The 15,210-nt window shown below is 44.2% G+C and overlaps 1 protein-coding gene across 6 annotated transcripts in view; it reads right to left on the reverse strand.

The window, feature by feature from the left end:
- Adarb1 (adenosine deaminase RNA specific B1) overlaps window positions 1-15,210 on the reverse strand; it is a 126,637-nt gene that overhangs the window by 23,185 nt on the left and 88,242 nt on the right. For 5 of the 6 annotated variants that reach the window (XM_036167138.1, XM_036167137.1, XM_036167135.1 and 2 more), the window contains 5 exons: window positions 11,856-12,790; window positions 7,182-7,296; window positions 4,080-4,248; window positions 3,056-3,234; window positions 1,961-2,129 (listed from right to left, as the gene is read on the reverse strand). In XM_036167138.1, the coding sequence (XP_036023031.1) occupies window positions 1,961-2,129; window positions 3,056-3,234; window positions 4,080-4,248; window positions 7,182-7,296; window positions 11,856-12,790 (1,567 nt within the window). The remainder of the gene's footprint in view (window positions 1-1,960; window positions 2,130-3,055; window positions 3,235-4,079; window positions 4,249-7,181; window positions 7,297-11,855; window positions 12,791-15,210) is intronic. The other variant, XM_036167134.1, reaches the window with a different exon arrangement.

The following is a 15,210-nucleotide window of genomic DNA, read 5'->3' on the forward strand; positions in this document are numbered from 1 at the left end:
CACAGAACACTCCACTGTAAGAACAGTAGACTACACATGCTTCCCAAGTGCATCTAGAACATTCACCAGGGCAGAGCATGCATCAGCCTCAAAACAAATTTTACAAAATTCAAGAAAATTAAATCATACAAATCTTTCCACTCACAATAGAGTAAGACTATGAATCAATATAAAAAATGAAAACTGAAAAATTAAACATAGAGAAACCAAATGTCATGCATGGTCTGCAGTCAACAAACCAAAGTTGCAAAGGAACTTAAATGCATAAAAATAAAAACAAAACATACAAAAGCAATGGGATTCAGCAAGTTCCTATGACATCTCCAGGAATCCTGGAAAGCCAAAACAATTTAGAATTAAAAAAAAAAAAAAAAAAAAAAGATTGAAGGGTCCTATTTTTTTATTTCAAAATAGTATAAAAGTGATGGTAACTGCCAGGCAGTGGTGGCACACGTCTTTAATCCCAGCACTCAGGAGGCACAGGCAGGCGGATCTCTGTGAGTTTGAGGCCAGCGTGGTCTACAGAGCGAGATTCAGGACAGGCTCCAAAACTACACAGAGAAACCCTGTCTCGGAAAAAAACAAAAGACAAAAGAAAAATTGCTGACACATACAGCATTGCGTAGGTCTCAAAGTGCAAGCTCACGCACGTGTGCACGCACACGCCCCCCCCCCCCCCCCCCCCCCCCCCCGCCCCATACACACACACAGGGGTGGGGCAGGGGTAGGAGAAGCACCTGAAGGCAGACTGGAAAAACACATAAAGAGCAAACATACTACAGCAGGCAGGGCACAGGTAGCCTACCACTAAAGCCTTGCAGGATTTGGAGATTCTGGGTTTTAGGTTTTCAGTTAGGTGTGCTCAATTGGTAGAGTCTACAGAAATACTTCAAAATTCAAAACCTCCAAAATCTTAAACACTCTCAGTCCTCTGGATTTTTTCTTTTCTTTTTTTCCTTTGGGTATGAGTGACTCAACCTCCACCAGTGCTTGGGGAGAATGATCTAAGGCATATGTATGACTAATCCAGCTCTAAGTCTTACAGCTCCTCTATGAAACTCACTTTAGAGAAAATCAATAAAAAGAGCTCACAGCAGTTGAAAAGACAGGGGGCTCATAAGCTAGGTTTCATGCCACACTGTGATGTGCCTCCCTAAGCCTCATCAGTACATATGATTGGGCACATGACCCATCTGATGTGAAGGGGAGGAAAAGACACACATGCACTATGTCTGTCAATTCCAAACCTTCTGGTGGGCCAGTCCAGAACTGCTTACCCTGGTGCCACAGAGGTGTGTCTGTAGAAAGAGGTTTAATTTTATAAGCATCTCTACTTTTGAATGCTTTCCATCACCTGCTGAAATACATAGGCTGAAACATGAAAACAGAATAGCCACTGGAACTTGTACTGGCATCTGAAGAAACGGATTTCTAAAATCTGACCTGGATCTAAGCTCCCGAGAGAAGCTGCTTCCCAGGCACGCGGCAGGTAACTAGAGCAGTTTGTTCATGGAACACTAGCCTTGGCCTGGGATGGCTCACTTTGTTCTAGTTGGTACAGATCAATTACCACAGGGTTAACTGATGGGCACAATGACCATGGGCACTATGTTCCTTGCTGTCAAGGAAATGCTTATGTGTTTTCCTCTGGGAGCAGATTGTGTAAAAGCCTTTAGAATGCCCAACATAATCAGTTTAACCCTGATACCTATGTGGAAAAAGACACACTAAAAGGCAAGATGAACGTTCTGAAGCAAGTGGTGTGGGAAAACCGGAGTGCCCTGTGTCATGGTCTCTCTTGTCCCCTTCAGGAAAGCCTAGAAGCAGCCGGGAGGAACCTTAGTCTTTAGAGAAGTCCTGGAGCACCTGAGCAGGGAATGGGTTATTTTGAAAACAGGGAGTCAGGAAAGGCTTATAAGAATCGCATGGGCATGGGGAGGGCAGGCCCCTGCGGCCTTACCGTGCTATCTTGTCACTGCAGGACATGGTGAGCAGCCGTTCCCCCTGCAGCACCCCGTCCCAGGTCTGGATGCTGGCGTTGGAGCGCACAGGGATTGTCCCTTCACCAGACTCTATTTTTGTTCTTAGCTGTCCCCTTGCTTTCCGATTTGGATGTCTATCAGCTGGTTCTAAAAGAAAGAGAGGGTTCAAAACCCAAGAGAATAAAACAGCTACCTTACTGGAAAGCACGTCTAATGGATTACAATTTAAAGTATAATTTATGGATATTTATGCAAACATTTATTCATTCCATACAAAATGTACATTCCAGTAAATACGTAAAACTGAACTGAAAAGACAATACAGACCAAATTTATGGACATGGAAAAAGGTGGTTTACATTTTGACTGAGGTGATTTCTATAATTAACAAGTGGAAACAAATGGAGAAAAATGCTAAGATTTGCTAATTCTCAGTAGGAGATACTTAGGTGCTTGTTATATATTAACTTTTGTATTTTTATCATTTCAAAATAGACAAACACAGGAATCAATCCATGGGAGTAGATGTGGATATTCCCAATGATTAGCAGTGAGTTATATGAACATGGTGACTTTAAATTTTTTATTATTTTTGAAAAGTAGTAATTTTTTACAGTGAGTATTTCTGTTTTTATAACCAAGGAAAATCCATTTGCAATTCATGGTGCTTAGGCCCGAGAGTAGGAACAGACACCCAGACTGTTATAAAAGCAGTCCTAGGCTGGCCTCCAAAGGACGGCACAGGCAGTACGAGGGGCCTTGGCTGTCTTTGTCCACCTGCTTCTGCAGCAGAGCCTCAAGCTTCAATCACACGCTCATCAGTCAGCACTCACTGTAAATACAGGGGTCACTTAGAGATTGTTTACTTAACCTCAATTAGCACCTTCTTTTTCGAATTAGCATTTTTCGTTCATTAAAATTTACTAACTAAATGATTAATTTGCAAGACAGAATCTGTACTCTTATCAAATCCATGCCTAAGGCTGAAATTTTAAAAAACAAAGAAAAAAGAAAAATAAGAACATTGATGTGGATGTGTTCTAACACTACATTATATTATTTTTCTTAAAAACCTGTCAGCTGGTGAGATTCTGGCGTCATACCCTCTAGCACTGGCTCATGGGGGGAGAATATTCTGGCGTCTCCACAGGGTGAGGTGCTGATGTACAGGTGGAACTGTACAGTATCCTTTAGCCGAAACCCACCCCGTTCTGACTTCTGAAAGATGGACTTTTTCTGGTCTTCTTTGTTACTGCAAGGGAAAAGTTACAAGAGTGACAATTAAGTGTGTGTGACCAACAGAGGTCGACAGCGGTTCAGAAGGACTTCAGAGGCCAGTGCTTTCAGTTAGGGAAGAGGTGAGTTTTCTGGAGACAGTATCTTGCTCTGTATACCAGGTTGGCCTCAAACCTGTAATTCTGCTGCCTCAGCTCCCCGACTGCTAGGATTTACAGTTGTGCACCACCATGTCTAGCTTGAACTAGAATCATTGTTATACATGTTTATAGTAATCCATAGGCCAGGTCCATTCAGTGATCAATATGTCATCAACTGTGAGTGACTATTTCTTCTCAGGTGAGATTGCAAGGCAGAAAGACCACATGGAAGAAATGGCATTGTCAAGAAGAGCAGTCCAGTACAAGGTCAGTTCTGACCATGCCCAGTTACTAAAATGAAAATGACCTTCTTTACCAGGCAGTTTAGGAAGGCATGTTTATTTTCATAATTCATGAGTCCAAAACCACCATCTTAAATATGGACTTTATGAGTATGTTTTAATTCTCAGTATGTGTTTTATGTAAGTATTCTTGCATGTGTAAGTGTGTGTGTGTGTGTGTGTGTGTGTGTGTGTGTGTGTGCACGCGCACACACACACATTTATGAGTTACTTTACTCTAGTTCATACTGAGCATCATGGGAGAGTGGGCCCGCTCGGACAGCATCACAGGACAACAAGGCTTGGCCTTAGTATTCCTCACACAGTTATAGTCCTGAGAACTCCTCAGTGCTTACACAAACAAGTAAAGGCGATTTCAATGCTTTCTGATAGAAAGTATTTTAAAATAGCTTCCTTCACTTGTTTATTCCTAAACTTACTTTAAATAAAGCTCAAGCTGTGCATAAAGAAACCTGAGCAGGGACCTTCGGGAGATTATCTCTGCATGGCAGTCATTTAGTGCGAGGCCACGGTCACTCATGTATTCACCGTTGATACATTTCGTCCCTGTTGAAACACTTATCACCTTGGCATCTTTGACGTCTGTACCTGAAAGACAGGAGAGTGACTGGCAACTAATGACACTGGCCTGTTTGACATGTGCTCTCAGTAACTGGACCACTCAGGGTCAGCTGAACACTTGAGCTTGTTTTCACATGTCTTCGTGTTTTCTGATTCCTACCTGAGAAACTTGAACTTGAAATAGCCTCTGCCCAAGGCTTTGTTCTGTACCATTCCAGAAGCCTTGCTTCCTCACCCTGCAGTCTACACCCTAAACTTCATGTGGTCACTTCCACTGGCATGCATGAGTGTTTGAACATTCACCTTGACTATAGGTAAGAAGTATTATACATAGTGCCTGGAATTAGCCTCTAAGAAAAATATTAAAGAGGCTAGGAGGGGTGACTTATAGGCTGAAGAGTACCAAGAAAGAAAATGGAATCAGCTTCCACATCTTCATTAGTAATTTTCACACTTAACCACACAGAGAGTGAAATCATACATAATGTGACCTTCCAGCAAGGGGAAATCATGATTAAAGCCTATGAAATACATCACTGACCCAGACATGCTACAAAGACCTGAATATGGAGGGGGATGTGTCTCAGGGGTAGAACATACACCTAGCACGGGTGAGGCCTCGAGATACACCCCTAGAATGACAATAGAAAACAAACCAACAAAACATCCAACAGCATCAACAAACCAATCCAGAGTACGGCCTTAGAGCAGACTCGGTGACTGAAATAGATATATGCTACATGTGAGGGTGAGTGTTAACTGTCAATTTGACAGATTCTAGAAATCACCCAGGAAATATGTCTCTGGGCACATCTGTAAGGGCTTATCTAGACAAGGTTTGCCTTTGGGCATACCTGAGAGATTTTCTTGATTAGATTGAGATGGGAAGACCCACCTACCTTGGGCAGCACCATTCCCTAAGCTGGGATCCCAGACTGTATAAAAAGGAGAAAGGGGAGCTGAACAAATCATTCATCTCTATTTCTTAACTGCAGATGCAATGTGATCAGCTGCCTCAAGCTCCTGCCAAGTGACTTCCCCACCTGCCATCCACATTCAGGCTTAGTCCCCCCCCCCCCCCCCCCCCCCCCCGGAAATGCCCTCACAGACACACCTGAGCATTTCTCAAATCAATCAAGTTGACAATCAAGATTAGCCATCTGAAGTCCACCCCTTGTCAACCTGACAATCAAACCTCTTAAAGCATTTCATCCTTGGTCTCCAAAAGGATGTTACTGAAAAATGCATCTAGTGTACCTCTAAGAATGTCATAATCTTAAAGTCCCAACACTGTTCAAATCTAAAGTCTACTGAGGCTCAAGGCAAAATCTTAGCTGTGAGTCCCTGTAAAAATTAAAGCACATTTTACATATTCCCAACACACAATGGCAATAAATTTCACATCGCAAACGGGAAGAACAGGGCAACTGGCAAACCATAGATGAGCTCTTTGCCACAATGTAACACAAATGTCCTACAGTCCAGTTTCCAGCACACTCTGGGTTCCCATCTGGAACCTTGCATCTGACTTCATTCTTAGTGGCTCTGGGTCTTCTGAGCTCCACAGAATCACCCATTAAGCTGAGCTTACACATTCTAGGGCTTCTTTGGCTCTAAATTTCTAAAATTCCTCCCATAAGTCACTTCCAAAAGGCTTTTCTGAACAATATAGTCTGTCAGTCACAGCAACAATCCTACTTGGTATCACAGATGGCACCAATTGTCATTTGTCATCCTGAGAGAACTAAAGGAGGGGATTTTTTAAATTTTGGCTGAGTTTCTGTGGTTTCAGTCCATTGTGGTGGGGAGCATGGAGCAGAGCAGTTCACATACGATGGTGACCAGGAAAGGGCGTGTTTATGAATGTGATTATGTGTGGGGGTTGTGGGTATGAGGGAGAGGGAGGGAAGAGAAAGAGAGAGAGAGACAGGGAGAGAGAGAGAGACAGAAAATGAAAATGAATATGCTTAGATTAATGGGCTTTCCCTATCCCTATTTTAAAACTCTTTCTGAACCACTGGCCCATGGGATGCTGCCAGACACATCTAGGCAGGTCTTCTGTCCTTGTTACTCTCTGAAAATGCCCTCATAGACACCTCTGAGTGTACTTTACCAACTTCCCAAGGATTTTCTGACTTCACAAGCGTTCCCCTCTGATGTGCCAGTAGTGACACTAATGAAGCAGAAAGGGTCTCAGCTTCAACAGAAGCCAGAGTCGGTAATATGCTGTTCCCAGAGCATGCCAGGCCACATGGTAATATAGTATGCTCTCTCCAAAACACAAGACAGGCTCAAAAGTAGAACATTTTGGGGGCTAGAGAGATGGCTTGGCAGTTAAGAGCACTTGCTACTCTTACAAAGGATCCAGGTTTAGTTCCCAGCACCCACACGACAACTAAAAACACCAAAAAAAAAAAAAAAAAAAAATCTGATGCCCTCTTCAGGCCACAGAGGGCACTGTATATATGTGGTACACATATACATATAAGCAAAACACACAGACACAATAAATCCCTTTTTAAAAGTTGAATATTTTAGGAGCCAGAGGCCCAGCACTTGGGAGGCAGAAGTAGGTGGATCTCTGTGAGTTCAAGGACAGTCTAGTTTACAAAGCAAGCTCTAGGACAGCCAGAGCTGTTACACAGAGAAAGCTTGTCTTAGAAAAAAAAAAAAAAGGTTGAATATTTTGGAGGAAAAGAGTTTTGTTTTATCTAAGTTTTCTATGGTGGTGGAAGACTGCTGGGAACCCTGACTGCTAAACATGTGTTCTATCTACTAAGCTATATTTTCAGCCCTAAGGAGGAAAAAGCCTTCTTGAGGACAATTCTTATACTTGTATATGGCAGATGCATAAAGACAGGAAGAAGAAAAGGCAATCTTCTGTTGGTGTCACAAGATCAAGAGCATTTATGCTTTCCAACCAGAAAGCAGACAGGCTGAACAGAGCGCCAGATGCTTACCTGTGGTCATCACTACTCCAGAAAGCACCTTTCTTCGTGCGTGGGGGGAGGAAAAGTTGTCTGTCAGGTCACTGAACTTACCCAGGACCAGGCGTGAGACAGCATCCGCCAATACCTGGATGAAGAGCAGAGACCACGTTTAGGGCCAGAGGACACCTGTGGTGGAACCAGTCTCTCTCAGTGTCAGCACATGCAGTCTACTACAAATGTGAACCTTACAGGCTCACTTCTACTCTGAAAACCCATACAGGCACATCAGCAAACAGGTGTGTGCGAGCATGGGGGGGGGTGGCAGGGAGAAAAGTCATCAGTGCCTTTACCTAGCCATGGATCCTGTGTGCTATAATACTAACTGTCTGGCAACATGGGTTCACTGCTGCAATTGTGGCATGACTGTTATGGGGGTAACCAACCACTTTACAATTGCATTGGAGGCCCACTCGACAGAAGGAAATTCAAGCCTGTTCCAAAGCCCATAGCTGGGGAGCTCATAGACTTAGAGAGGAAGCTACCATTGGTGTTTTGCTAAATGGACATGCTGTCAGACTGCCCTGTAAATACTTATGTTTATCCTCAAAGACCAGTGCTGCCCTTAGTCTTAGGGAAGCATGTCTTTGTGCAGCCTGCATCAGTGAGTGTAGAGACTGATAACAGGCAAAAGTGATGGGAATCTGTAACTGTTGAATGTTCAGCCCTAAACAGAACATCTATATTATCCCCTGTAAGGCTAAGGGAACACTGTGCAAAAGGGATAGGAAAAAAATGTAGGAGATGGAGGATGTGAAGAAGTGCCAAGAAACACCGTCTTCTAGACATGATGCGGCTTCTGCAACCACTCCCTTGCCTCAGGAAGAACATTAGCGGTTACCTGAACAAGGCCTGAATCAGGCTGGGTTCTATCAGCATTCTATTATGAGTGGATGAATGCATTAATTTCTTTTCTTATTGCTGTGATAAAATACCCTAGCATAGTGCAGCTTGAAGGAGAAAGGGTTTATTTAGCTCACAGGTTGCAGTCCATTGTGACAGGGAATTCACAGCAGCAGGAGCTTCAGGGGACTGGTCATCTTAGATTCACAGCAAGAGCAGAGAGCAAGGAACTAATGCATGCATTCTAGTGCTCAGTTTGCTTTTTCCATTCTTAGATAATCTAGGGATCCCTGCTGGGGGAAGGATGTCACCCACATCAGGTGGGTCTTCTCCCCCCATTAATTAATATAATCAAGATACTCTCCACCCCCGGTGCCCCAGGCTATCCTAATATAGACAATCCTTCATTAAGACTGCCTTCCCAGGTGATTCTAGAGTAAAGCCATAATATTGAGGGAGGAAGAGGCTGAGGCTCCAGCCCTCCCTAAAGAACTATAGGAAGTTAATGGTGTCTGGGGAAGAGGGAATCATTTTCCTAAGAGGTGTAGCTACTGTGTAAGTAAATAACCCCTTACCCATGCTCATGCAAGCAACCCCAATTAGATACAGTGGGTCGCACACAAAAGAAAAAAAAAAACATGTAAGTAGGAGGGGGGTGTGGTAGTTTGAAAGAAAATGGCCCCCAAAGGGAGTTGGCATTATTAGGAGATGTGGCCTTGTCAGAGGAAGTGTTATGTGTCACTGTGGGGTTGGGCTTTGAGGTCTCCTTTGCTCAAGCTACGTCCAGTGAGAGACCATTTCCTGGTGCCTGCATAGCAAGATGTAGCCAGCACCATGTCTGCCTGCACATCTCCATGCTCCCTGCCATCATGATAATGGACTAAACCTCTGAAACTGCAAGCTGCTACCTCAATGAAATGTTTTCCTTTATAAGACTTGTCATAGTCATGGTGTCTCTTCACAGCAATAGAAACCCTAACTAAGACAGAGGGCTTTTGGGGGGGTGGGGAGGGATAAGAGAAGATACTGGGAGGGAGGAAATGATCATAAAAATATATATGACATTGTGAAAGAATGAATTTTTCAAATGTACATTTTAAGAGGTTTAATTTCATAAAGGGGAGGCATAGCTCCAAGTGACTTCCCTGTAGAAATGTGAGTCCCTGACACCTGAGCCAGGTACCTATGGAATGTATACTGTGGGACACAGGCAACTGAAGAACACAAGTAGCTCCGACTCTCTGAAAAGAACTTATGGACCTTACCCTGTATGGCTGGGGCTGAATACAACGAAAGTATTAAGATTCTATATGCAGCTAGGTGTAATGGCCTACTCCTTTAATCCCAATTTGGGAGGCAAAGAAAGGCAGATTTTTATAAGTTCATGCCCAGCCTGGTCTCTATAGTGAGTTCCAGGACAGCCAGAGCTATACAGGAAGACTGTGCCTCAGGAAAAAAAAAAAAGAAAAAAAAAAAAGATCCTACATTCCAACTACTCAGCATCAATGACACACATAAGGGTGAGGGACCTGCTTTACAATTTGGCAACACCAGACTGTCAAGCCTGCTATAATTGAGTGCCAACACTGTCTGACTTTATAGCCCCACCCCACCCTTGAATATCAGAAAGGCAGATAGTCCTCAGGCCAGGGATGCTTGGCCCAAGCCCTTTAAGAGATATTTCAGGGAAAAAGCAAGAATTTACATCCATCCTGGAATGCAGGTCCTGAGTGTTCCCACCCTAGACCCCTGCATATAACCACTGAGATTGGTCCTGGAAGTCCACTCTGAAAAGACCTTACTGTCTTCATCCTCTGTAGTTCATAAATTTCTGAGCTATCCTGGGGCTTCAAAGAGGGCAATGCTGGTTGTACCACTGAGCAGAGATGTGAGGACACAGCTCTGTTGTTCCCAGACTCTAAGTGGTTCTAAACTAGAGGTCTAGAAATTGGTGTTTGACATCTCAGGATCCAGAGGGAAGCAGCATAAAGAGGCAAGGAGGGGCCCAGCTACCTCAACATGACTAGATCCTGACAAATGCCTCCCCGGGTCAGGAGCTCAGTCCTTTCTATACAAAGCCATTGAGGCAGCCACCCAAGAAGGCAGGGGCTAGCCAGGCATGATGGGGCACATGCCTTTAATCTCAGCACTCCCAGAGGCAGGCAGATCTCTGTAAGTTTGAGTCCAGCCTACTCGACATAGAGAGTTCCAGGACCACCAGGGCAACATAGGGATCCTGACTCAAAACAAACAAAACAACAACAAAAAGAAAACAGGACTGAGGCCACCTGTTCTCAGACCATCTATCTGCTATTCCTCTATGGGATCCATGGCATCTGATATAGTTTCAGTGGTCTGGCTACCACTGTCAACATTAAGGGAAGACAAGCCACATCAGATGTTATGTTAAAATTATGCCAAAAGGTTTTAGTAAATCTAAGCCTGGAAATAAAAGTCACTTGGGATCTAGTACCATTGGTTTGTAAATAACCAATAGACTAGTTGGTTATTCTTAGAGGGATGTTAACAAGGGACTAATTGAGAAACAAGCACATGTCACAGAAAGTCAGTAAAACATCAAGTCTGTTCCTCTAGATCGAGCTATACTTGGTTGCTTTGGGCAAAGTAGAACAAGTCTTCTTTTAAAACTAACATTTGGGTTTAATCCCAGCACTCGGGAGGCAGAGGCAGATGGATCTTGGTGAGTTCGAGGCCACCCTGGTCTACATAGCAAGTTTCAGGCCAGACAGGACTATACATTGAGACCTTTCCATTAAAAAAAAATAGTAAATTAAAACTAAGAACTATGGTTACCCCAACTCTAGCTGTATCACAAGTCAGTGAGAAAGGGCCACATCTGAGTCCCAGGAGAACGCAAGCCTTCCTATCACCACGTTTGCTAACTTTTAATTCACTAATTCTGGCCAATTGCTTCCACACTAAAGAGCGTTTTGACCAAAAGGAATTAAGATAGAAGACTGAAAAACAGATCAGTGAAATCTGGGATTCCGAGAACTCAGACACAGTCAACAATCTGGGATTTGATGAGAACTGAAGGTCTCTTTTTCTTCTTTCTCTTTCAGAGGCCCATCCTGAGCTACCCTAACATTTCCTTTCTTTACTGTGAGTTTTCTGTGAGGAGCACAAACTTGAATTGCCGTCCACATTCAAGTAGAACAGAGAGAAGCCCACACAAATGCCACATAGGAAATTTGGCTTATAGAGATTCCTAGCAACTGGCACTTTCTGGAGTGTTTATGAAAGGGCTCCTTCTTGCCACACCCCTGTTCTGCCTCATATGTCCCCTTACCGCTCAGGGCTAGTGCCCGACCACTCTGACTTCAACAGGGTCCTTCAGCTGTAGCCTGACCAGCAGTCCTTATTCTGGGCATGATTTCTCTGTGCAGTGTTTCAAGGGATGCCCCACTGAACAAAGGACAAAACTCCATCATTTGGGCTCCCTGCCACATTCCCAATAAAAGACTGCTGTGGGGTGAGGGTCCCTTTGGGGCAAAATTAAAAGGAAAGGCAATGGTAGTTGTGCTGGTGAGGGCCCAGAGGTGTTCCTGCTCTGCACTGTCATGAGCCTAGTAAGCATAAATCAGGAGATTAAGTCCAGATTCTCAGTGGCCAAGTAACCATGGGAACTGAAGCAAAGTCACTCCATAGTCAGATTTACCAGCAACTGCTCCTGCTGAGGGCTCAGTAACATAAGGAGTCCAAAGCAATTCTGAGGACTAAAGGTGGCTTAAAATGTCAGCAAGGGAAATGGCCACTCACTGGCAAGCACACGTTCTCCCTCACCTGTGGCAAGTGCAATTGAAGACCCTCACTGAGGACAGGCTGGCGAGATGGTGTTTGGTCCAAGTGCAAATTGAAGACAGTGGCCAAGGCAGACTGTGCAGCCCGGGCCTTGGCAAGTTTCTTGTTTCTCCCTGAGCCCTCAAAGAACTGGCCATCTACCACCACCGACATGACAAAGCTCTTGGCATGGCTCTCCCCGCTCTCAGAGAGGAAGTCATACTTCAGCCCTGGGCGCAGCTCATTCAAGATCATCACAGGATTCTTCCCACTGGGAGGTGGGAATGGAGGTGGGATGGGCAGAGGAGGCTGGGTGAGGCTGGCAGGCACTGGGGAGGCTGACAGGCTGACGTCTCCACTTGAGCTGAAGGAGTCATCCCCATTGGAGCCTACATAGAAGGGTGGCTCTGACTTGTCTGGAGTCTCGAAGCCATTGAAGAGTGTGTCGGGGAAGTCGGCCTGGTCAGATGTGAAGTCTGTGTTCACAGAGAGAGTCCTTCCCATGGCCAGGTGTGCCTCAGAGGCGTTGGGGAACTGGACAAAAGACCTCAAGGCCTTCTCAGCAGCATGGAGTTTTGCCTTTTTCTTTGTAGGGCCGGAGCCCTCAAAGATCTGCCCGTTCACCTCCACAGACATGACAAACAGAGGCGCGTGCACAGGTCCTGTCTGGGATAACAGCATGTACTGTAAGCCAGGTTTGATCTCATTCAGCTGCATCAGGGCGTTCTTGGGCAGAACGGGCCCTGGTGTTTTCCTTCGCTTCTTCAGGCGGTACTTGGAGTGGCCATTGCTGCCCTCCTCCAGGGGCCGCTTCCTGCTGGTGCTACCACCACCCCCGTTGGAGAGTGGAAGACCCTCGCCAGGCCCAGGTGTGCTGCTGTCCTTGGGGGGCATGTTGTCCAGATTGCGGTTTTCCTTAACATCAGTGCTGCTGGAACCTGTGGTGCCCAGAAAGAGTAACTTACAACGCCTTCGTTGCAGGATCTTGTAAATGCAAAATTTATAGATTCCTTTATCTCTTTGTAGCTGGGTAAGTGATGTGTGTGTGTATATTTTCTTCCTCAACACAAATGTGAGGAACTACACCTTGACCAAAGACCTAACTGTTCAGGGCTGGAATGCACTTTGAGATTTTTTTTTTTAAACTAACACCTATTGCCTCTTCTAGTTAGTTTATCATTTTCTTCTGCATTAGAAGATAAAATTTTTTAACTTATTTTCTCTACTAAAGACATCCTAAATCTTTCTAGCTTACCAAGATGTTAGATGTTAAGTTAATCCATAAAGACTCACACTAAGGCTAATGAACTGGCCTCTAAATCCACCAGCACACAGGCATTGATCTCCGCATGCTCTTCCTCTGCAAGGACACTGACTTTAACTGACACAGTTTTTAAACTGCAGCACTTCTCAGGAGAGGGGGTGCCATTTAGAAATGTCTCTTCACAACTTCTTTGGCTCTCGAGGTTCCAAACATCTAATCAACATGTGATTATATGGTTTAGTTTATGAATTGATCATAGAAAACTGCTTATATAATAAGGTAAAGTATTATGACTTCATAGAATTTATTTTTGAAGAATAATGTATAAATTTACGATTTCTTACTATATTTCAGTGCTATCTGCTTCAGAATCTTTAGTACATTTTATGCTAGAAAAATATGTAAGAATGAGATAGAGAACTGGAGCAGCAGGCAAGCTGTGTTCCCTAATTTCAAAACATGCCAGCAAACCCGACTTTCTAAAGCTGGCAGGCTTCCAGGATAACCTGGTGATCGTTTTTAAATGCACTTTACATGGCAACATAAAAGATGATTTTGATATTTAAGTGGTAAATAAATGTCAGGCATGGTGGTGCATACCTGTTATCCTATGACTCAGAAGGGAGCGAAGAGTTGGAGGACAAATGAGGCTACACACAGCCATGACCTTGTCTCAACCTCCCAACAAGCAAAAAGAAAACTTATTTTTTCAAAGTGGGTAGTGTGCAGTCCTCCCTTTAGGTTTATTAAGCTTTCCAAAACCAGAAAAACTAATTCCTCTTTTATCATTTGGTTTTGCAGTCCTGTGCAGTGTGCCTGTGCAGTAAGTAGGGCTGTGCAGTGTTTACGTAGATCTCCAACCACTAGCTCCTAAAATCCAAAGTACATCTTAATTGATGAAAATATTCCTCAATACGGTAGCTTTAGGGGTCTGTTTCCACTATGCAATACACCTACAGAGTTTCTGAAAACACTGGAAATGTCCCTTCCTCAGTGAGCGTGCGGGCAGGGTTAATGTGATGAACGTCTTGGTTGTTGCTGCCAGTCTCTGGAGTTAAGGGTCACAGATGCCCAGGGTCATCATTACTGAGCGGAGGCAGCGAAGACTACCAAAATAAACTCAGGCCATGGAAAATCTCATGTGTGCGGTGGGGGGAGGGGTCTCTCAACAGACACCTCTCCCCAGAATACTCCTGACACACACACCACTTCTCCCAGCTGACAAAGCTAATGGAATGGGCACTAAATTTTCATTTATAACATCCTCCAGCAAAAGACCGGTAGGTTACTCCTTTCGGTACTCGGGGAACAAAAGGTGAGAAGGTGGAGCAAAGACGGATAGAGAGATTAATAAAGGGAGAACATCACATACTGTATTCTGCTCACAGTTCAAGTTCAGCAGTCAACAGAATTACCAGCATAGAAACAAACATCATCAACAAGGCACTCTGGCACACATTTAGCCAAACATTAATGATGACGAACAGCCAAACACCCTCAGAACTAAGTTAACAGTTAAGATTATAAGAAAAAGAAATATACTTTCTGTGACAGTTGAAATCATTCTCAACTCGTACTCACTTCAGAAGAAAAGGTACCAATCACATGTTATCAAAAAATGCTCCTGAGCAAACAAAAATAAAACACTGCAATTAGAGCCCGAGCCTACTCTCTGCTGAAGCAGGCACTCTCTGCATGCCACACTGCTGCATTGAGAATATGAAGGGAATCACAGTAGGACTTTAACTGTTTTTAAAATCACAAGAGATACAGGCCTGACATTTAAGTTTGCACTAGACCCGAAAGGTTTTTTAACAGGAATATTATTCAGGAGGACCCTTCCTTAGTTAAATTACCCAAGGCCCAATGGTGATGGCCACAGCTGGAGACACACCCACAGTCCCCAGCCAGCAGGTAGTTCTGGGGACACCTTCACATGTTCCCTGGGGTAGGAGTTACTGGGTTGGCACAGCACTGGCAATACGGTCTGAAATGTAGAGTTTAAACCTGACAACACTGAGAGTGACGGGTGGATCTGCCAGCAAAACCACAGCTTAAAACAGCTCAAGAGCAGAACTGAGGAGAAGCGACCAG

Source organism: Onychomys torridus, chromosome 18 (assembly GCF_903995425.1).
Source record: "Onychomys torridus chromosome 18, mOncTor1.1, whole genome shotgun sequence".
Taxonomy (NCBI): domain Eukaryota; kingdom Metazoa; phylum Chordata; class Mammalia; order Rodentia; family Cricetidae; genus Onychomys; species Onychomys torridus.